Source organism: Anser brachyrhynchus (assembly GCF_964034855.1).
Source record: "Anser brachyrhynchus genome assembly, chromosome: 12".
Taxonomy (NCBI): Eukaryota; Metazoa; Chordata; class Aves; order Anseriformes; family Anatidae; genus Anser; species Anser brachyrhynchus.
The window spans coordinates 11,928,643-11,949,316 of NC_137707.1; the positions used below are offsets into that span (position 1 = coordinate 11,928,643).

General features: G+C 51.9%; 1 protein-coding gene across 2 annotated transcripts in view; it reads left to right on the top strand.

Annotated features, from left to right (window-relative positions):
* The window catches only part of CPNE2 (copine 2), a 58,608-nt gene that overhangs the window by 25,996 nt on the left and 11,938 nt on the right, over window positions 1-20,674 (top strand). For both annotated transcript variants that reach the window (XM_080551952.1, XM_080551951.1), the window contains exons 5-12: window positions 2,992-3,063; window positions 7,899-7,982; window positions 9,909-9,998; window positions 10,337-10,435; window positions 14,249-14,335; window positions 14,606-14,665; window positions 16,905-17,038; window positions 17,573-17,627. In XM_080551952.1, coding sequence (XP_080408078.1) covers window positions 2,992-3,063; window positions 7,899-7,982; window positions 9,909-9,998; window positions 10,337-10,435; window positions 14,249-14,335; window positions 14,606-14,665; window positions 16,905-17,038; window positions 17,573-17,627 — 681 coding nt within the window. The remainder of the gene's footprint in view (window positions 1-2,991; window positions 3,064-7,898; window positions 7,983-9,908; window positions 9,999-10,336; window positions 10,436-14,248; window positions 14,336-14,605; window positions 14,666-16,904; window positions 17,039-17,572; window positions 17,628-20,674) is intronic.

Here is a 20,674-nt window from a genome sequence, read left to right on the forward strand (position 1 = left end):
CATTTATCTTACCTACAGAGTGTTTAAATACACATAATAAACCAGGGATGATGCAAGACACTGAGGGGCCCAGGATGCTGCAGTTTGTGTCACTAACTTTTTTTTCCTTCGTCTCCCACTTTCCTGCCCACTTCTAGTCTGTTTGGAGGACAAGGTATTTGGGCCAGGGACCATCTCATCCAGTCTCTGTCTGGTGTCCAGCTCTGTGAGACTTCAATCTGTATTTTGGTCTCTGTGCACTGAAATAAAAAATAAATAAATCTGGAGAAGTACAAAGTGAATATATACTGTTGTTTATTATCTTGTACATAATGCCTGTTCAGACCTCCCCATAGCAGATGGAGGTAAAAGGGCTGATTTCTTTGCTGACAATCAGTGGTTTTGTTTGTAGGAAGAGGATAGGAGTTATGCCGTTAGCAACAAGTCTCATAGCAACAGCCTCTGCTCCTGCTGCAGACCCCTTCGGGCAGTGGCATTCCCACTGCAGATCTATTTAGTGATTTATTTATTTATTTACTTAAAGAAAATGCTAAATTTAGGCTCATTTTCCCTATGCCACATCTCCCATCATTTTTGTTTGCTTCTTCATTACAGTTTTTGTTAGACTTGCAGCAGAGCAACAAAGGCGTGGAAGAAAAAGCCAGCCAAGAGTTAAACCACAGTCAGGTTTTAAAAGCACTGAAGGGGTTTAAAAGCAGTTTGAAAGACCAGGACCTGGCTGCTGCAAGGGCATCTCCACTGCTGTTTGCTCTAGAGACTGCGAAGATGCTGTTAGCTTTCCTCTCTTAATTGCTGCAGTTAATCTTTAAATGCAAGAGGAAAAGCCGCAGCAAAGCTCTTGATGATACCCGATGCCAGTGTGCCTTCTTCAGGAGTGGGCTCTTGCCACCCCATGCTTGAATGGGAGGGACTGGAGCAGACTGAAAGTTCCCAATCAAGTTCAAAGTTGCCCACTTTAAAGAAAGAAGCTTCTGATCTGTCACTAATGCATCATTAAAATGAAGGGGTCTGAGATGTCTGCTTCATTTCGTACCATTGGTATAATTCTCTGATTTTTTTTTTTTGTTATTTATTTATTTTTGCCTTTGCTAAAACCAGGTGGTGCAAACAGGCTGTGGTGGCTTGTGTGTGCTGGAAGGACCTTGTCCTCGTAGCCTGGCACCATGCTGGAGAGCAGTGAGCCCCAGGGTTAGCGCAGGGCTGCCAGCACCAACTGAGAGAGAGTCTTCTGCTTTGGGCTTACAACGTGTGGGGTTCAGAGCCAAGCCCTGCCTTCCTTAACAGTATTCCCTTAAGCTTTTTCCAAGTTTCCATTTTTTTAAATGCCGCACACAAATGTCATAGAGGGGTGAATGCAACAATAGTACCTTGGCTTGATTACTGGGATTAAGTGAGAGCCCTGAGGTTTAAATAGTTGGGAAAAATCCCAAAGCATGTCACTGTGCTTATAGGAATTGTTATCAAGGTCTTTCCACCAAACGAAGTAGGGGGGATGTTGTTATTGTCCGAGGGGAGATGCCACAGCGTACCTGTTTGTTCTGCACAGCCTGGCTTTTCCTTAGCCTGTGGTGAGCCCAGAAATGCAGGGACTCCACACTGGGCCTGCTTTTGACAGGAGTGTCATCTGCAAAGGGCAACCTCCGTCTGCTTCCCTACAGCTCCAGTTCCTTACATACGCGCACCCACCAAGGACTGGGTGGAAGAGAAAAACAATGCTCTGGCTTTGTTAAAGTGAACGGAGAACAATCTGCCGTTCGAAAACAATGTCCTTAAAGAAATCCAACCTAACAATCTGCCTTTTGAATACAACGTTCTCAAGGAAATACAAACTTATTGGGTATGTGGGAAGGAGAGCCCTTTGTGGAGTCTGCGCTGAGGTTCTTGTGCTCACGGCATCTCACGGCGCTGAGGTTGGCTGGTGTGGGAGCAGCAGATCCCCGCCCCGATCCACGTGGAGTCACCTTCCCCTCCGCAGCGGGGAACTCGAGGCTGTGTCTGCAGAGCTGCGCGTCCGCGTGGGGCAGGGGAGCGCCGGCAGCGAGCGGATCCTCTGGGGGCTGAGGAGAGCGGTCTCTGCTGGACAGGCTCTGATTCCAGGGCCGTGACTGCCTCATCGGCTCCGCACGTTCCCCACCTCCCGTTAGTGTGAATACCCCTCTGATTGCTCATTCTGAAGAAAATTGTCCCCTTGATTTCACTGAGTTTTGTAAAGGCCCAGCTGCAATTATGCTGCATGTCCAGGGAAGGACAGCCTCCCTGAGGTCCAGTGAAGGCAGTGCTCCGGTGAGGGGAAAATGTCCGCGCGGTGCTCCTGGTGGGCCCCCAGCTCCTCAGGCCAGGGGTGCTGAGGGACACGGGCACAGCCACGGCTCGGGTCCATGGGGAAGGGAGGGGGGACAGGAGGCAGGAGGTGGAGAGCAGGTGTTCGATCAGGACAGAGCCTTGAGAAGAAATCGAAATGATTCAGAAAACGGCTGCTAACAGAAATGAATAAATGTGTGGGGTTTTTTGGTTTTTGCGTGTTCTTTTTTTTTTTTTTTTTGTTATAAACATTCCCTTTCTTAAAATACCAAGAGACTCATTAGACCGTGTTCCAGACAAAACCAGCCCACTGGTCTTTGGCAGTCAAAGCCATTTTGCTGAAGCATGTGTGAGATAAGCGCCTTAAACTGAAGTAAGCCGGGCTGCGCTTGTGCCTGCTGTAGCTATCAGGAGCCATGATGGGGTCTTCATCCTTGGGCCGTCTTGTTGGGTGATTCTGCAAGGACGTGGTTCCACTCCAGTTCATGGTGCCACCAGGATTACCCCGAGGGCAGGGACATGGGCACACCATGGTGTGTATGATCTTCATTAGATCTTCAGAAGCTTAGAAATGGGTTTTGCAGGAGTTGCACGGGTATCTCCAGCATGTGCTGGGTTCTTCTCTGGCTTTTGGCTTGCTGTTCAGTGACTTCATGCTGAAAATGAACACAACTTCCCTTTGTCTTTCAGATAGCTGCCCAAGAGCTCTCTGACAACAGGGTGATTACTCTGAGCATGGCTGGCAGGAAACTGGATAAAAAGGTGAGTGGTGATACGTCAGAGGATGCGAATGTTAAACTTCTGTCCTTCATAGGCTGAGGGATCTGAGGAGATCTCTGCTTATGGGTATGGGGGTGTCAGAAAGTAGTCCCACAGGTGAGAGCAGGAGGCTGGGACTGGAGGTCTGGAGTCAGGTCCTGGCTGTGCCACTTGCTGCTGGGTAAGCCTGTGCCTCAGTTTCTATGTTGTCATCATTTCACCTTCTTTGTGATGCACATATAAATGGAAAGATTTTATGTGACACAGGACCTGTCTTAGAGAGAGTATTTTGTGCTAAACTTATTACTTCACTGCCTGCTCTTTGGAAATATCTCCTGACTGTGCTGACAGTTTTGATACCCCTCAAGTCAATAAGTGCTCCTGGCTTGTTGCCTTTAGCCCTCCTCAAAATCGAGAGAATGTTTGTTTATATATCAAACAGTAGGGCCCATCTTTTCCAAGGAAGAAGCACTGACCTCATGGAGGTAGATAATGCAGGTTTTGGCTTTGGATATGACACACAGGAAACCGTAAGCCTTTCTGAGCAGAGAAATCTGACCTTATTTACCAGGCAACCGGAGCGATTCTTTTTAAACCAGTTCTGTTGCTAAGCAATCGATGGGACTTTTTTTCTTCCCTCTTCGTAGTGTCTCCAGAGCTTGCATTGTTGGCAGGATAGCCCTTGGTTTTCAAACCACGGTAAAGCAAGCATTTAGGCAGAAGGGTGTTTGTTGGGGCAGAAACCTTGGGTTGTTCAGTCCTGTTGTCCAAAGCAGATGGATGCCCAGTTTATCTGAGTGTTTCTCCCAGCTGTTGGGAGTGGCTGTTTTTCTCTCCTTCCTACTTACCCTATCTAGTACTCTGCAGTGCAAGGAGCCAGATGTCCCTGCTGAGGAATCCTCAAGTAAATTCATTTCCTGAGTGGGCTGGAAAATACCATTGGGCTGGTGGCTTCCTATGAGATGTGGCTGAGAGTCAACCCCATGCATGTCAATGAAGAAATCTCTGATGCAACAATTTTCTTCCCATGAAAAAGCCTCTGTTGTCTTGGAGAGCAAGGGATAAGATTTCACGGCAGGTTTGGTGCCATTCCTTCGTGCTTCAGGGTCTCTTTGTGGGAATGGCCATTATGAAGAACAGGGCCAAGGACCTGGGTCTTCACACAGCCTCCTTGCAGCACTGGGACTTCAGGCATATATGCACTTCTTACATTGTCAGTTTAATTGGTGACATCACTTGCTCTGTGGGCAGGGCTTGCCTTTCTAACCTGGTTTCCAACCAGCTCCCTCTCCAGCTTCTTCAGATTAGGCAATATACATCTGCCCTTCAGACCCGTGGTCAAAATACAAAAATTCATCATCTGCCTGCAACACTGTAGGCAGACAGTTTGTGATGTAGACTTGTTTGCACAGGAGTAAGGACTGCGAATAATCCCTTTCTGGGTCTCCCTCCAGTTTATCAAAAGATGTCAGCAAAAAGCTCCTTCCTCTGCTTCACCTCGGTGCCCGCCTGACGTTACCAAGAGCTGGATGGCCTTTCTTTGCTGATTCCTATAGCACACAGCAGCATTGCAATGCTCAAAGCCCCAGTAACAGGCAAAGGATGTTGATGGCGCTTCAGAACAGAAATGAAAATGATCTCAACATGTAAAAGGAAACTGGACAAATCTCATCTTATTTTTAAGGAAATCCTGAAATTTCCCGTGATGTGGAAACCCAACTTTTCAGCCAGCTCTCTCCACAGTGGCAGCACCCAATTTCCATCAGTCTCTCAGATCAGAAGCCTGGGTCTTTATCAGCATGAGTGAAGTTTTAAAACCCCTTCCCAGGCTGCAGTGAGCTTAGCTTCCCTTTCCCATCCTGCTCCCACTGGTCTTTCCCACCCAGCAGTGTGTGAAGAGGAGCCATGTATGCCCTGTTGAAGTTGTACAGCGAGCAGAAAGCCCTGGAGGCAGCGCTGCCCTGCCCTGTGCTGCAGGGAAAGTGGCCTGGTGACCCATGAAATAAATGTTCCAAACAGCCACTGCCCTCATGCTAACTGTACCTTATGCTGCCTATGCAAAACCCCAGCCCTGGCTTTTCAAGCTCACGGTCTTGCTAAGAGAGCTTGGGAGGAGGTACCTTGTGTTGTGATGCAGGGGCTACGTGTGCGAGAATGGCAGAAGCCTTGAAAATACAGTCCTGGACTGAAAGGAGTTGCTATTTGGCTGTGGAGAACCTACTGATGGGCACTTACTGGTTGTGGATGAAATGCCGCCATGAGAGCTGGGAAAAAGAAAAAACATGGGGATAAGGGACCAGACTGCAGCTGAGAGGATGGCACCCTCCTGCACCATGCAGCATGTGGCGGGGGCTGGAGGTCTCATGGGATTTCAAAGCAGGGCCATGGGGCCGTCTTGCTGCATGTGCAGCATCTGAGCTGAACATCCCTCACCAGCAGCCATGCTGCAAACCAGACCCGTGTGCAGTGACCAACCTGACCCCAGGACCTCTCTCAGGCCAAGGGCAAGTTCTCCCCATCACACACCCCTGGTTTGGCCACGCGATGCTCCCTGCCTTGCTTTAAATGGCGAAGCTTCACGGTGGGGAAATACCAGCAGCAGAATCAGCCTGAGGCGTTTGTACCTTGTGTCAGATCACCTCTTGGTGGAGTTTTAAGAGGAAGAAACTTGCAGAAGAGAAGGCATTTGTACCCAGGCTCAGCCCTGGTGATTCCCAGTCCCATGGCCGTTCATGACAGCACAGCTGCAGGGGCAAGCATAATTTTGCAGCATGGCTGGGGAGGGCAAGCGCTGCAAGCCAGGATTGGTGCTGGAAGCTGTGTTTTGGGGAGCTGCTTCCTGAGGAACCTGCCTCTCTGCCCTCCTTGGCTGCGGTGAGCAAGCCCCAGTTTGGATGATGTAGGTGCTTGGACCAGCTTGCAGATCGATCTGGTCTGCTGAGCTCTTTCAGTTGCTCAGTTTCTGTCTCCTGCCAGGCTTGCGTGGGTGAGATGTTGGTGGTTTTGACATTTTTAAAATAGCAGTCCACAATCTTGTGGCTTGGAGGCATCTCTCACCCTGCTTCGAAAGGAGCAAGGCTGAGTGGGCTTGCAGACTGGGTTGCTGCTCCCGGTGCTGTGTGTAGGACCCCAGCGGGCATCCTTCCCTGCTCCCTGCTGCCATCTGTGCTGGTGCCTCCACCACCTCCCGTGGGGTCAGTGCCAATGAAACCGCTCTGGGCTGCAGGTTAAGCCAGCATAGGCAGGGACAGGGTCTATGAGAATGGGTATATATCAACGGTTCTTTAATTCGTCAGTGAAGCTTTGAAGCACCGAGTCCAGGCTCTGGCGAAGCATGCACAGAACTGTACCATAACCAATTCCCCTGCAGAAAGAAAGGCTTGTTCTGCTCTCCTGCAAAAACGGTAGGAGAAAAATAGCGTCAGAGCGCCTCCCTTCAAGCTTTTGCTCTTTGCTATTGACTTGCAGTAAATAATATAAAATAAAATGAAAGCAGTCATCAGAGGTGGCTGTGAGTTTTGACTACAGCACGTTACAGTTTCTCCAAGCCAAAATGCTTTGCAGTGATTTACATTTCCAGCTGGCTTTGGAAACAGGATTTGGATAGAAATGCTAATGGGTTTTCCTCTGGGGCCGTGCTTGAGCCTGCAGCCATCCCCTCCTGGGATGGGACCCCCTGGTGTCCAGGTGTACCCTCAGCCCTCTGCATCCCTGCTCCGTCACCTGGAAGCCCAAAGTGTCCCTGCCAAAGCCAATGGGAAGAAGTTCCTCCAACTGTTTGAGGATTCAGGCAGCCACCTCCATCTGGGAGAAAACCCAGCTGAAACAGCTCTAGTTCTCAGTAAATAGGAAATAATTTGGAATATTTTGGGTTGGGTTCACTTTTAGCCACATCCTAGTTTTTTTCTGAATGGGAACAAAGTTCTGCTTGCAAGCACTGGGGCTCCTCTCATGAGTGCTGCCTGCGCCGCCCGCTTGTGCTGCTCTTGGATCTCTGCCTGCCAACAGAAGTTGCCCCCATGCAGATGCCCAGCGGGGAAGCGTGCTTGTGTTTCTCGTGCACCAGCAGCCCTTTATCAGGGGAATATCTAAGGAGGTGCTGGCAGGAAAACAAACACATGCTGGCTGAAGTCTGCGTATCTCAGAGGGTGTTGCGTGATCTCTGTCAACACCGTGTAGCTTACTCCTTAAAGATTTGCTCTGCTCATGCTTTCCTGCTGTGTGTAGGAGGGTCCCCCCCACCCCACTCCCGATACGTGTGCACTTCATAATTGCGTTTTTGCTTTGAAGCTCTGGATGTTTTTCTAACCCAAACACAGCTGCCTCCCAGCTGGGGCTGTTTTCCGTGGCACTGGTGTCCAGAGAGCGTGCCAGGGATGGGCTCCCGTGAGCAAAGTCCCACGGGCACGCGCCTGGGCACGGAGTTGCCCACGGCAGGAATGCCAACACACTGCGTGAACGGCGACAGGACCTGCGTGTCCAGACCACGAACATCTGTGGAATTGGCATCCCCATGGACCACTCAGGCTGGGGATGCAGAGGGAGTCTGGAAGGCACACCCAGCCCTCCCCTCCCTGCGATGGGACCTCTCCTGAGCACTTCGGTACTTGGTCGGCATTGTGTGTACAGCTCATACAGAAATAACCAGTTATTTCTTGGCTGCAAGAGTTTGTAAAGGTTTTTGCAGTTTTGCTGTGCTGGGGAAGACAGAGGTGGGTGTTCAAGGTGATTCAAACTGTCCTATGCGCACTCTTTTTGACTGATTTACAGAAAAAAATGATGGGGAGGAGTTCTCTCTTGCAAATCCCTGTGTGACGTGTCCTGTTGTTCTTCCCCAGGATCTGTTTGGAAAGTCAGACCCCTTCTTGGAGTTTTATAAACCTGGTGACGATGGGAAGTGGATGCTGGTCCACAGAACAGAGGTAAGCGCTACTCCAGACTGAGCTACTGAAACACCACAGTCCTTAAATCAGCTTCTTTTACCCTTTGTGGCATTATCTCATAAATCACCGATAAAGGGGGGGGGGGGGGGGGCGGATCCTGGGAGTGTCCTTTAAGGATCTTGCCAGGTTTTCTTTAAGTAATGGGGCAGGGAAGGAAATGTTGCATGCCTTACAGGTGCTCCAGCAGCCTTCTCCTACTAGCCAAACATAAAGCATTGCCCTCATGCCAGACGAGCAGCTTCATGTTTTGAGACCACGTACAAAGAAAGGTTTTCCTCTTCTTGCTGCTTTGGGTATATGAATGTAATCGGCTGTTAGCCTGAGGCTGCCATTTGTCATGCCAAAAGGGAGGTGTCTGGCAGGGAAGAATTAGTGTTCTCATTACAGCCTGTTATTTAAGAGAAGGTGCGAACGCCCAGCTGGGTGCGTGCAGTGAAGGAGCAGGATCCTCCTGCACGCCCACCCTTGGGACCTGGCGGCTGGCAGCATATGGGCACCACATCCCGTGCCTGCCTCCCTGTGTGGGCTTCTTGCTCTCCCAGCCTCCTGGAGGAGGTGTTTACAAATTCTCTACTAAACTGTGCTCGCAGTGTCAGGGTTTTTCCCGGTCTGCCTGTAAAATAAAAGCCTGTTGCAAGGCCTGTGTGGTTATTTGCTATCTCTGTCCTGCAGCAGCAGGGACAGACCTGCTCCTCACCTGGCTGAGCTGCTCTTGGGCTCAGCAGAAGGAACCCGAAGGCTTTGGAGAGAGCAGAGGGCTGCTTTCACCTGCTGGCAAAACTTCCTGCATGTGTCTGGCATACTGGAGCTGTAGGTTTGTTCCATAACACAAACACATGCCTCAGCAAGAAGGCTGGCGTCGCCTTGTCTCTGCCTGACGCATGTCCCTGCACCTCCTCAGCTCCAGCTGCAGAGCTCCAAGGTCCTGTATGGGCAGGTCCTCTGCTCCAGCTATCCCCGTGTGCGCCTTGGCACAGAGCAGGGTTGCTCTGTGGTCTTCCTTTTTTTTTTCCTCCCTTTTCCTTTTCCTTTGATCCAGGCTGCCCCTGCAATACTGTACAGTGGGTACAGCCCTGTGGAGCAGGGAGATGAGGTCTTGAGCGCAGCCTGTGCGAAGGCATGTCTTGGGATGGGAAGGGGCTGTAGGGTTCTTCCATCATAGTAGCAGCTTTTGCACCTCTTCATCAGGCATCTGGCTTGGATCACAGTGTATAAGTCACCTGCCTGTCTCTTTCACCCTCGCAGTTGCTGTTAGGATTCACATTCCTCCCTTTTCCTTATTAAAAATGTATTAAAACAGCTTCATGCTGTGAATATTGCTGCTGGTGCTTCAGTGAGAACGGCTGTCCCGAAAAGTCTTTGCCAGGCCTTTATTTCTGGGCATTTCTGAGCTTTGTGCCCCTGAGATTCACATGAATCTTTCTTTTTGAGCAAGGTACCTTTGTGAAAGTGACTTTTCACATGCCCTTCAAGCATCTCTGATGTCTACAGCACATACAGCTTGCTAGCACACCTAGTTTCCACCAAGCAGTTGCATTCTCTTAGTAAATGTCAAAAAGCATCAATTACATTTCTCCAGCTCAGGCAGCAGATGTTACAGAGAGGAGGCGAGATCTGGACGTGCCAAGGGCCATTCAGCTTTCCCGGCTGGCTGCGCTGTCCCACCGCTCTGTCTCCTCGGTGGGCAGACCCTGGATGGGTGCAGTGGTGGCAACGGACAGTAAGCAACGGCTAGGGTGAGGGGTGCGGAGTCAGGTTTAGAAGCCCACTTGTTCTAAAGTTTGGGATGTGGCTTTCTGCAGCTCATCTGGGATAGAGTCAGGGTCTCCTGGGGATGTTCCCTGCTTTTTTGCCCGTCTCCTGTTTCACTCACTGTAACTGCATCCCTCCGTCCCCACCCTGCAGGTGATCAAGTACACGCTGGACCCCGTCTGGAAGCCGTTCACTGTGCCTTTAGTGTCACTCTGTGATGGGGACGTGGAGAAGCTGATAAAGGTAATGGCTGCATTTTTGGCACATGTCATGATGGGTTCCATTGTTAAATGTCTAAAACCCCATGGGTCGCTTATTAAAACAACAATAACAACAACAACAAAAGCGACAAACCCCCCCAAAACAAAACAAAAAATCTCAGTTGGTGGTCTCCAAAGGGGGAAGGAGGGAACCTCAAATGTCCCCGCAGAGTTGGGAACATTGAAGGGCTGTGGCTGTCTTGTGCCGCAGCACGGAGGAAGAGGATGCCAGCCCGTGGGCAGAGCAGAGGGACAGCCGTGCCCTCCTAGCAGGGGTGTATCCACTGCATCTGAGGCTGGTTCGTGCTCCTTCTGCTGCAGGTCATGTGTTACGACTACGACAGCGATGGGGGACATGACTTCATCGGGGAGTTTCAGACCTCAGTGGCCAGGATGTGTGAAGCCCAGGATGCCTTTCCAGTAAGTGCCATCACGTTTTATGGGCAGAACAAGGCAGCGACAGCAGAGGGGCAGCTCCTTGGGGCTGGTGGTAGATTTTGTTGCTTGCACTGAGACCGTCAGCCTGTTCTGGGGTCGAGGGAGGCTCAGAGGGGTGGAGAAACCTATTTATTCTCCCACCGGCACCATGAATAACTCAGGCCACTGTTGTAGCTGAGCTGTCCAAGTTACAGAGCGTGAAGGTAGTCTTGTCTGAAAATCTGAGATATCTGAAGCAGCATCTGTGGCTTGGGGGATGCCCTATGATTTGTGGGGCCAGAGTGAGAGGGGATCCCTGCCTTCCCTGCACAGTGTGTGGTGCTGCTGAGATTGTGTCTGCTGCAGGGACAGCCTGGCCCCAGGAGGCAATGCCAGCTGCCAGGGGTTTTGTGGCAAAAAGCTGTCCCCGTCTTCCCAGTGAAATGCTGGCCAAAAGCCTCTGCAGATGCCGCCTGATTCAAGGCATGTCATGCAGGCTTCTGAATAGACAGTGTTTTCCACTGCAGTCATAGCTAAGACTACAAAAACAGGAGGAGGTCTTGGCCGGGAAGTAGGTATATGTAAAATAACGCACAGTCTTAATTAGAAAAGTTAATTACTTTTCTGGGAAAAATAACGGCTGGGAAACTGAGGCACAAAGGCATGAAGTGTCCTGTCCAAGACCACATAAGCTGATGGAGCCAGAGCCCGTTTTTGAATTTGAGAGGATTTGGGAGCCATTTTTCCACCGTATGTGCAACCTGCAGCCTAGCAATAAAATCTTTTCTCTCCATTGGACCCTGAGAGACACCGGTTATAAGAGAGTTAAGCTCTCCTTGCTGCGCGCTTGTGCCACCGTGCCTCCGTGCACGTGCCCGAGCGTGTGGCATGGGTGCAGCTGGGGACGGGCCCTCTGCCTCTTCCCCTTGGGCGGCTCGGCTGTTGCTGCCTCGCTTGTGTAACTCCCAGTGCTCCAGGGGCAGCATCTGGGCAGAGATGAAGGCTGCATCGGGAAAGGCCGGGCGCCCTCCATCCCCGCTCCATCTGTGCCCCTGCTGACGCTGCGCTGGGCTGAGCTGCCAGGGGCTCTGGCAGAGGAAGCTGCTTCCAAAGCAAGCAGCCACTGCTCGTCAGCACTGGGTACCGCACTCCAGCATCCCTGCTCCCCGAGGCGGCTCCTTGTGACCTGTCTCATCCTTTCATCTGGCCACACTGATGGGGGTAAATATGGAAACAGGAACAGAGAGATGCTCTTGCTGCAGACAAGGCACTGCACGTTTGCAGATGGGAATAAGATGAGAGCTCACGTCCCCTCTGCTGCCGTACCCTCCCTCTATTCTTGTTGATGGTGGCCAGGGCAGGCTGTATCAGACTGTAGCTATGACTCGGGCTGTTGTAGCATCACACCTCCTGCCTCAAGGCTTTTCTGTCTTCGTAGTTTTCCCCTTGTTGTGCCTGGAAAATGCCTCTGGCTCCAAGCTGCTGTAGCCCCAGCCCAGTTGCAGGCTGTGGCTGTCTCCAGGACAGAGGGTTGGTGAGGACCTCCTTGCTGAGGACCTCCAATACTGGGATGATTTTGTGGTCAGAAGGCAGCAGCAAAATTCCTGTATTTATTGTAGGGAGTTGAATGAATTGCAGCGAGCCATGAATTCTCAGCTTTGAGATACGGAGGAAAAAAATGCTCTTTGCAGTGTGCACATTGTCTGCTTCTTCCATACCCACTCTCCAGGCTGAGGTCTCCTGCTCTGCTGAATCCCCCAGGGCCTGGCCACTTCCCCTGTCAGCTGGTGCCGCTCCTGCTGTAGGCTTGTCAGCAGCATTCAGTTACTTGATTTCTGCCCTAGAGGGGTTTTTTTTGTTTGTTTTATTAATGTTAATTTTTGTTTTTTTCTTGGGCATGCTGGTATTTGACCTATGCTGCGGCATGAGATGGCTGAAATACTCAGCCAAATATGCCTTTATTTATACACGCTGCCGGAGCTGCAGTGCATCAGGCAGCTGAGTTTTGAGCCTGTTTGTAAGAGGCTCCGTCTGCTTTTGCCGACTGGCTGGAAGCTGCCCAGCAGCGCTGCTTCTCTCCCCGTCCCTTGCAGTCCCATCCCTTCTCTGGTCACACATTCCCCTTCAGTACGGTGGCAGTCCCTGGCCTGCCTGTGGTGCTGGGCACTGGAAACTCCGTGGTCCTGGGGTTTGGTGGTTACATCCAGGCTCCATCCATCACTGCCATGAATCTCTGTACACGCTGAGGGTAGATGGAGAAGGACTGATCCAGGGCACCTGCCCCAGTGCTGAAGACACCCGGCACCTGCTTCGAGCCCGTCTCTTCTCTGTTTACACTACAGTGTGAACAATGTAGTATTTGGGTGCCCGTTTCTCAAAGCCTGACTTTTTGAGCCCAGGGGTTCCCAGCTGATCTCCAGGCTGATCCCAAATGTGCCTGAGCTGCCTGGAGGACTCACCCCCTTGACGGCTTTTTCCAAACCACGCAGCACCCTGGCAGATAACCTACAGTCCTGCTTTTAGCTGCCAAGTTAAGGGCTGCAGGAGCCCCTGGGTGCTCTGTAGTTGACGTCTCAGGCCCTAGTGAAATCTGCGAGCCTTCACAAGCATGCTGCTCAGTAGAAGGATGAGCTGGCTGGATTTGGGTTTTGCAGCTGTGGACCCACACTAGGAGGGGAGGACACTTGTGGCACCTGATGCCCCGCTTCCCCTCCTCCTCCAGCTGTGCAGTAGTGATTCGGTTTCCCTCCCTTTGCCTGTGGTCTTTGAACCTCAGCAATCTCAAGCTGTAGCTTGGTTGTGGTATGGCAGCGACTGAGGGCTCAGCGAAGAGCTGTGTATCTATTCCTCGGTGCCCTCCTGGCTCCAACATTTCATCCTGCAGCTCTCCTCAAGCTTTTCCTTGCACCTAGCCAAGCTTTCATCCTCCCATCTGCAGCCTTGGGACTCCTGTGCTGCCAGCCTTCCCCTCCCTTCCTCTCTGCCACTCTTTACCCTTCTCTCCCCATCGAGAACCTCCTCAAGCAGTCCGCGTTTGCTGTGAGCACCCGGTGATCTCGCATCCCGCTTTCCTCCCAGCTTGCTGCACGCTGGAGCTGGTCTTCTTCCAGGTTATCAGCTGCGTGGTGCCTCCTCCTGTGAGAAGTGAGGCTGTTGTCTTGCCTTCTGTTGACATACTGGTTGCTTGCGGAGTGGGGGAAAGCTTCTGGAGGTCCCAGCCGGAGGCAGTTGTTCAGCATCCAGGGACTGAAGGAACGATGAATCCAAAGCCCAAACCAACCCAAATTTAGACTGTTATTTGACAAGAGTTTTTATTCAAATGGTTTTAGATTTAAAGAAATGCAATATTGCAGCAATTTTCTGAACATTGACAAGGCATTTTGTTTCCCCAGAGCGTTTGAGAAAAGGCTGTGGCCTGCCCTAGCTGTCAGTGTGTCTGTCCCAGCTATTCCAGCAGTGGGGAGGACTGGGCAGCAGTTCAGTTTTGCAGTTAGCTTTGGGTGACGGCTCCTCTCTGCCCCTGCTGCAGGTGACTCCCACCTCTAGAGTGGCCGTTTGCTGCTGTTAACCCACCCCCAGAAAGGAAGAGCCCCTTCCCACAGGGATCCTGTGCCTTGGTTTGCTTTGCTAAATAGCAGCAGCTCACCGTAGCTCATTCACGTGAGCGCTTTGAAACGCACGGAGGGAAGGTGCCTGGCGGGATGTGGCCACTGCAGAAAGGCAGGTGGTTTGCAGCATCACCATCATTCAGCATTTGCGTCCACCTGGGACAGCCCAACACTGCTTTCACACCAGTGTCCATCTCATGTCTTACAGCTAGAACTAGAGTGCATTAACCCCAAAAAGCAAAAGAAGAAAAAGAATTACAAGAACTCTGGGATCATCATTGTCAAGTCCTGCAAGGTGAGCGCAATGCTGGAATGTTTCATTATGCTTCTTGGCAGGGACTTTATATTGCACTGAGTTCCCCCATCCCTTCTGTTTCCAGTCCTCTTGCATTTCCAAGTGTGCATCTTATGGAGCATGAACAAAAGGGCAATTTTCTTTCTACCTGGGTTTCTCTCCCCTTAGCGCACAATTTGCACCCCTTTGCTCTCTCTCTTGTGCCGGGTCAAGTCTTTTTCCTGCAATGGTGAAGATTGCTGAAACACGCTTCTTTTTGTTTTCTTTCAGATAACCAGAGATTTCTCCTTCCTAGACTATATCCTGGGAGGCTGCCAGCTGATGTTCACTGTAAGGACTTTCGCTGCTCTTTTTCCAGTAGTGGTAACAAATATGTCATGGTCAAAACTGTGAAGGGAGGTGCTGCAGGAGGCTCTGCCAAGGCAGGCGTGAAATAACGTGCACAGGAAGCTGCCCTTCAGCCAGCTGAACCACAGAGCCGAATCCTGCTGGCTTGGCTGGGTGTGGTTTCACAGCAATGAGGAGATGCCTCGTTTTGCTGTTAAGCCATGTGGTGCTGGGGCTTTGGGGTACCACGATGCTCAAAGTGCATCACGGCCTGCTGGTGCTCAAGACTATTGCTGAAGATCAGAGTCCCACAAAGTCCTCACGAGTCTTCACAAAGTTGTACCAACTTATTTCCCCGTTACTGGTTTTGACTAGCATCCAGATTTTTGAGCGAGGTCTCTCTATTTTGAACCCTGCTCGGAGGCTTTGGACTGTTAGCGAGACAGTGTTTCTGCATTTTTATATTTTTTTTGGAATTCCACCCTCACTTGATCTGGAACCACGATGGTTTGTCAAGAGTAATTAAATGAGGACGTTACAACCCCAAGTGAAACCACCACAAAACAAAAGTGCTGTTTTTCTTCCCCCCACTAGCTTTCTAATTTCTGAAAACTTTTCTGATTCAGTATCCAGAGCGCTCTGGGCACACACAGTAATTTCAATTTTTATTTTGTTGTCTTGTCTCAAAACATGGTGGGGAGAAGAGGAGGAGGAGGAAGAGTTGCCATAGAAACAGGAACAAGTGTGAGAGCTCTTTATGTGCCATTCTGCTGCTGTGAACTAAGGTCTCCATGCTGAAGAGTGAATAGAAAGGGAAAATCATTAAGTTTATTGGTAGCGCAGAGCTCTTGCGTAAATTAGTCTGAATGCTGAAATTGCTCCTCCCTGTTTAAAGATCTGCTGGTAACAGGGGCACTGGGTTTCTCCCCTTCCCAAGGCACCTGGTTCGATGTTTGCTCTCCTGGGTGGGTTTTTACGTGTTGGGCAATGTGTGCAATGACGTGCTGGTACACCGGCAGGGACAAAACTGCTGCATGCACCCTTGCCATTTGGGAAGGCAGCTGGCGTCGGTAAGTGCGCAGTGCCTCAGTTTCCCTCTTGCTCTCTGCCCGAGTGTGGCTTGGCCGCTTCTGTTTTATTGAAAGCAGCACTTCTCATTCCTCCAGCTGCACCAGGGCAGGTGTTACGGCAGTGAGCTATGACTCTAACGTGCTTGCTGAAGAAGTCAGGTTTTACCAGGCTTTTTGCATGTTCCTCTGCCTCCATCCTGCTGGAACGAGCACAGGGAGGGCAGTGGCTGCTGGGACCATTCCCAGCCCCTGCACTTCGCAGCAGCATCCCCTCGGCACAAGCAGAGCAGCAGCTGCCCCTGCTGAGAGCTGCCCCAGCGCCGCAGGGGATGTCTCATCTTCCCCACCCCTGGCTTTGACCCAGCCATCTGCGGCTGCAAGCCCAGGAGCTGAGTCTTTCCTCTCTCATTACAGATACGGAGCAAAATCCAGTGCAAATCCCCTGAGCTCAATTTAGCCACCAGAGTTATTTTGGTTTTTTTCCTATTTGCTCTGCAAACTAGGCAAACACAGTCACACCGTCTGCTTGTCTCTTCCTTGCTCTTCTCTCCGAGTCATTTCAAATCTGGTGGCTCATTACCTCACCACATTTGACCAGATTTAACTGGGTCCGAGATCTCGGATACGCATTCCTACATATGTCTTTAAATAGCATGGAGGAGGGAGAAATATGAGTGCTTTGCTGACAAAGCAGCATCTCAGCCTACATTGCACCCAGGGGAAGCACCATGTACAGCAGCTGCAGGGAAAGCCCCCCTCAGGGTTGCTTTCAGATCCAGCAAATGCCCAGGCAGCCCTGGCCACTTTGCTGTCCATGGGGCTACTTGTTTCCCGAGCTTAGTGCCCAGGAGATGGGCAATGACAGTCCCAGGCATGAGCCCCAGAAATGGTGGAGGCTTGTTCCAGGAGCAGGAGTTGCTCTGGGACACCTTGTCTGGGATGCTTGATGGTGAAAAAAACAGGTATCATAGTGGATTGCTTTGTCTGCCCTAATATTTCTTTTAGGGAGGGTGAAGAGCTGAATTTTGTTAAACTTTCCGAAGTTTGAGGTTTGGGTCATGGTGGGACTGTGTCTGAACCTCACATGGTCCATTTACAATAGAGAATCAGTCGCTAGGTGTGTAGTGGTGACTAGTAACAGAGGATGGGTCTGTGCTTCTCTCGCACCTCAGGTTGGGATTGACTTCACAGCCTCCAACGGGAACCCGCGAGACCCCTCCTCTTTGCACTATATCAACCCCATGGGAACAAACGAATACTTGTCAGCTATCTGGGCTGTCGGGCAGATCATCCAGGACTATGACTCGTAAGCACCTTCTGGGCTCCACTGTTGTTTTGCATACATTTCCCTGCTTCCCAAAGGGGTGCTGGGATGCTTTTCACCTGTTTCCATGGCTTGACTTCCCACCCCCAAAGCAGGCACAAATATTGCCTTGCTTTTGAAAAGCTCCTTACGAGAAAATTGCCTCACACATTGAGATGCAGACACTGGGACGAGGAGAGCAGGTAAGGACAGTTTCTCCTCTCTCCCCATCACCACTGTCGAGCATGATGATGTTCAAGCAGAGGTGGAGCATCCTTCTCTCGGTGCGGCTGGTGACCACTCACCCGCTGTGTTAGCACAAAGGCAGATGTCCCCAGCTTGCTGATACTTGCTGCTGGCTGCTGCTTTGTCCCAGCCACATTTTTAGCATCCAGAGTTGGCTGCACAGTGGGTGCTTTCACTGAAGCTGGCGGGATGGGGAGGCTGTTGGTTTGCAGAGGAGCATGCCTTCAGCAAAAGCCATGCAAGCATCCTTTGTGCACGTGTACGCCACTATGTTTTCTTCTTCTCTTTTAGAGACAAAATGTTTCCTGCTCTGGGATTCGGTGCCCAGCTCCCACCGGACTGGAAGGTAACACGCAACAGCAATCCACGTGTTTGAAACATGTTTGTCCTGAGGGCAGGAGCAGAGCCGGAGCAGCAGCAGGGCACAGGGTGCACTCCGGCTCGCAGGGAGAGATGTGGCAGCGCAGGCGGGCAGTGAGGCAGGGATGGAGCACAGGCAGCAGGCCCTCTGAGCCAGGCTGGAGCTAAGGCAGCAGCTCCCTGGCACTGACGGGCAGTCAGCTGTAGATCGTTTTGCTGGCAGGAGGAAGGAGCGATCTCGGGACCCTGGAGGAGTGTGTCAGGCAGCAGCAAGCTCTGGCAGGAGGCTGGGAGCCGACTGGCCTCCAGCTGATGTTGTCTGCAGGTCCTGGAGGGGGATTAGAGCAGAAGGGCTCTACTAAGGTGTCCTCAACGCTGGCAGTGCGACCCGTGTGCTGGAGCATCGGAAGCACGTGGCAGAGCATGGGGGCCCACTGGAACCGGCATTCCCCCCACAAACACTGCTTCGTCTGAAGGCTCCAGGAAGCAGGGCTGGGGAATTGCACCCTGTGCCCAGAGCCACAGCTGACCCTCTGTGGGGAGCTCATTCCTTTCCTCTGACATTTTCACAAGACCTTTCTTTAGCCCCTGAGCCCGCTCATCCTCTCCTTCATGTCTGCAGAGCGCTTCGCACTGCAGAGCCCTGGTACTTCATGGGGTGCTGGGTGCAGTGGGGCACACGGAGGGACAGGGCTTTGGGCTGCTCCGGCTGTCCGGGGGTGCGATGTACGGCCTTGGTTTTCCCATAACGCAGCTGAGAAGCTGCTCTGGGACACCGCAGTGTTCCCCTACCGGCTGGGTCTTTTGACTGCTCTTGGTGCATGTTACCTCCGCTTGTTGCTGAGAAGTCCCCAGCTTGCGGTGCAGTGCTGGGGTTGATCCAAGAGCCTTTTTTTTTTTGTCTGCTTTGCGGCAGGAGGGGAGCACTGCTCCGGGCTGAGCAGAGCAGGGCACGTACATCACAAGCAGCTGGGCAGGGGAGCTCTGCGCTGCCGGCCTTTGGGGCTGGGGATGTTTTGCCCCTCAGGCGTGCATCCCACATCTTCCCCAGAGAGAAGGACCGTTGCGGGGGTCATTTTTAATCCATGCAGAGGCCCCACAGGACCAGTCCAGCACTGCTCATCAGAGCCACCAGCACGGTGGCTCCCACCCGACCGCCACCTTTCTTCGCACCCTCAGCTGGCTGTGACCGCAGGGCAGATCCCAGCAGCTCTCGTGTTTTCACCATTTCAACCCAGACTCTTGGATCTCCCAGCAGCCCAAATCCCTGCAACTCAAGTGGGAGCTGTTGCTGGTTGCCACTCACAAGAGGCCATCCTTCCCTGCGCAAACTGGAGCTGATTCATCCCCCTTGGCCGTGAAATGTCTCTGGTCTGTCATTTCACCAGTTTCTGCAGGAAAATCTTGGTGAGCAGCTTCCAAGGAATAACAGTTGTCAGCTGTCAACTGGGGATTTATTGTTTGTGGGGAGAAATGGAAATGGAAAACGCAGCCAGGCTGGAAGGAGCCTGGCAACCTAGGCTGCAGTGTGCAGGGGAATGGGTCGGTCATCCCACCGAGCATCCTGCTTCACTGCCACCTGGGTGGAAACTGCACTGCTGGGCTGCAGCCCTGGGCATGAGCAGGGCCTGGGGCATTAGGTGAAGCCATAAGGCAGGAGGAAGGACCCTGAGCAAGGCAGGGAGAGCAGGCCTGTGCCCCACAGGGACTCCTGGTTACTGCCTGTGAGCCCGTGAGCCTGGAGTTGTCTGTCCCACACAGCTGGAGGAGTTTGACAGGCTGGGGATGTCAGCTGATGGCTCAGGGGTCCCCTGCAGCGAGCTGCAGAGGTGCCTCCATCAGCTCCCGCTGCTGACACTCCATAAGCACCACTGGAAACAAGCCTCTTTCTCCCCCAGAATGATCTGTAAGCCTGCATAAGCCCTGGCAGAGAGCAACTCTCCATCCCCAGCTGTTTGACGCACAAATAAATGTTACCCACCCTAACGCCTGGAGTAACCCACTCCTTGTCTCACATTTGCAGCGGAGGCTGCCAGCACCGGGGCCAGGCACAGCCTCCCCAGCAGCCTGGCTCGGGGACACCATTTACCTGCATTGCGTTGAGCACGGCCTCCCCAGTGCCGTCCCTCCAGTCCTTGGCTCGTTCAGCCTCTGGGCCCCACGTGCCTCCCCTCTTGGCTCTGCTCCGTCCCCACTGCCTTGTCTGGGGCGTGTGTCCCAGGGGCTCAGCTCACATGTTTCAGGATTTTGATAGACAAGGCTCATTGGGTAACATCAAAGCCCAAATAGCTGCTCTTTGCTGAAACACAAGATTCGTGTTACGGCAAGCACTCCGTGGGGAGCTCTGCAGCTGATATCCCGGGGACGCAGCACCTTGTCCTGGCAGTGGGTGAAACTCGGCCGTGCTGACCGACGGCCGTTGTACACAACAGACGAGGGTAAAAACGGGGAAGATCATTAGAGATAAGAGTCGTATAAATCGCGCTTTGTTCTCGTTGCGCTCTTGTTGCCATGGCACTGCCAAATGCTTTCAAAGAACTGGTCGGAGTGAGATATTTTGCACACAGAAGTCTCGTTGGAAATGTCAAAGAACATCTTGCAATGTAACAGCTCTGTAAAGAGCCTCGAGCAATTTCCCAGTAGGAAGCAGGAGAAGGAAGCAGATGGGTTTTGGTTGCTGTGGGATGAGGCAAAGGCAAGGAGGCCCTAGAGAAGCTGATGCTTAAAATCAGAGCCCCACCGGTTGCCCTGTTCTCCTCCTGCCTGGGCTTGGGCACATCTGCAATTCCTGGTGAGAAAAGATGGAGCTTCCATCCAGAAGTAGAAGAGGGCACAGCTGGGCTGCAGGTGCGTGTCTCACCCTTTGGAGCTGCTGGAGTTTCTTCCTGTTGGGAAAGGTCTCACTGTTGTTGGTGACCTGTGGGCTCTATGTGTGTTTAATTGTGATCCGCAGAAACTGTTCTACAAAGTACAGAGCTGAATAGGGAATGAGTTCCTTTATTTGGGTGGGGGGAGTTGTTGTTTTCAAGCCCT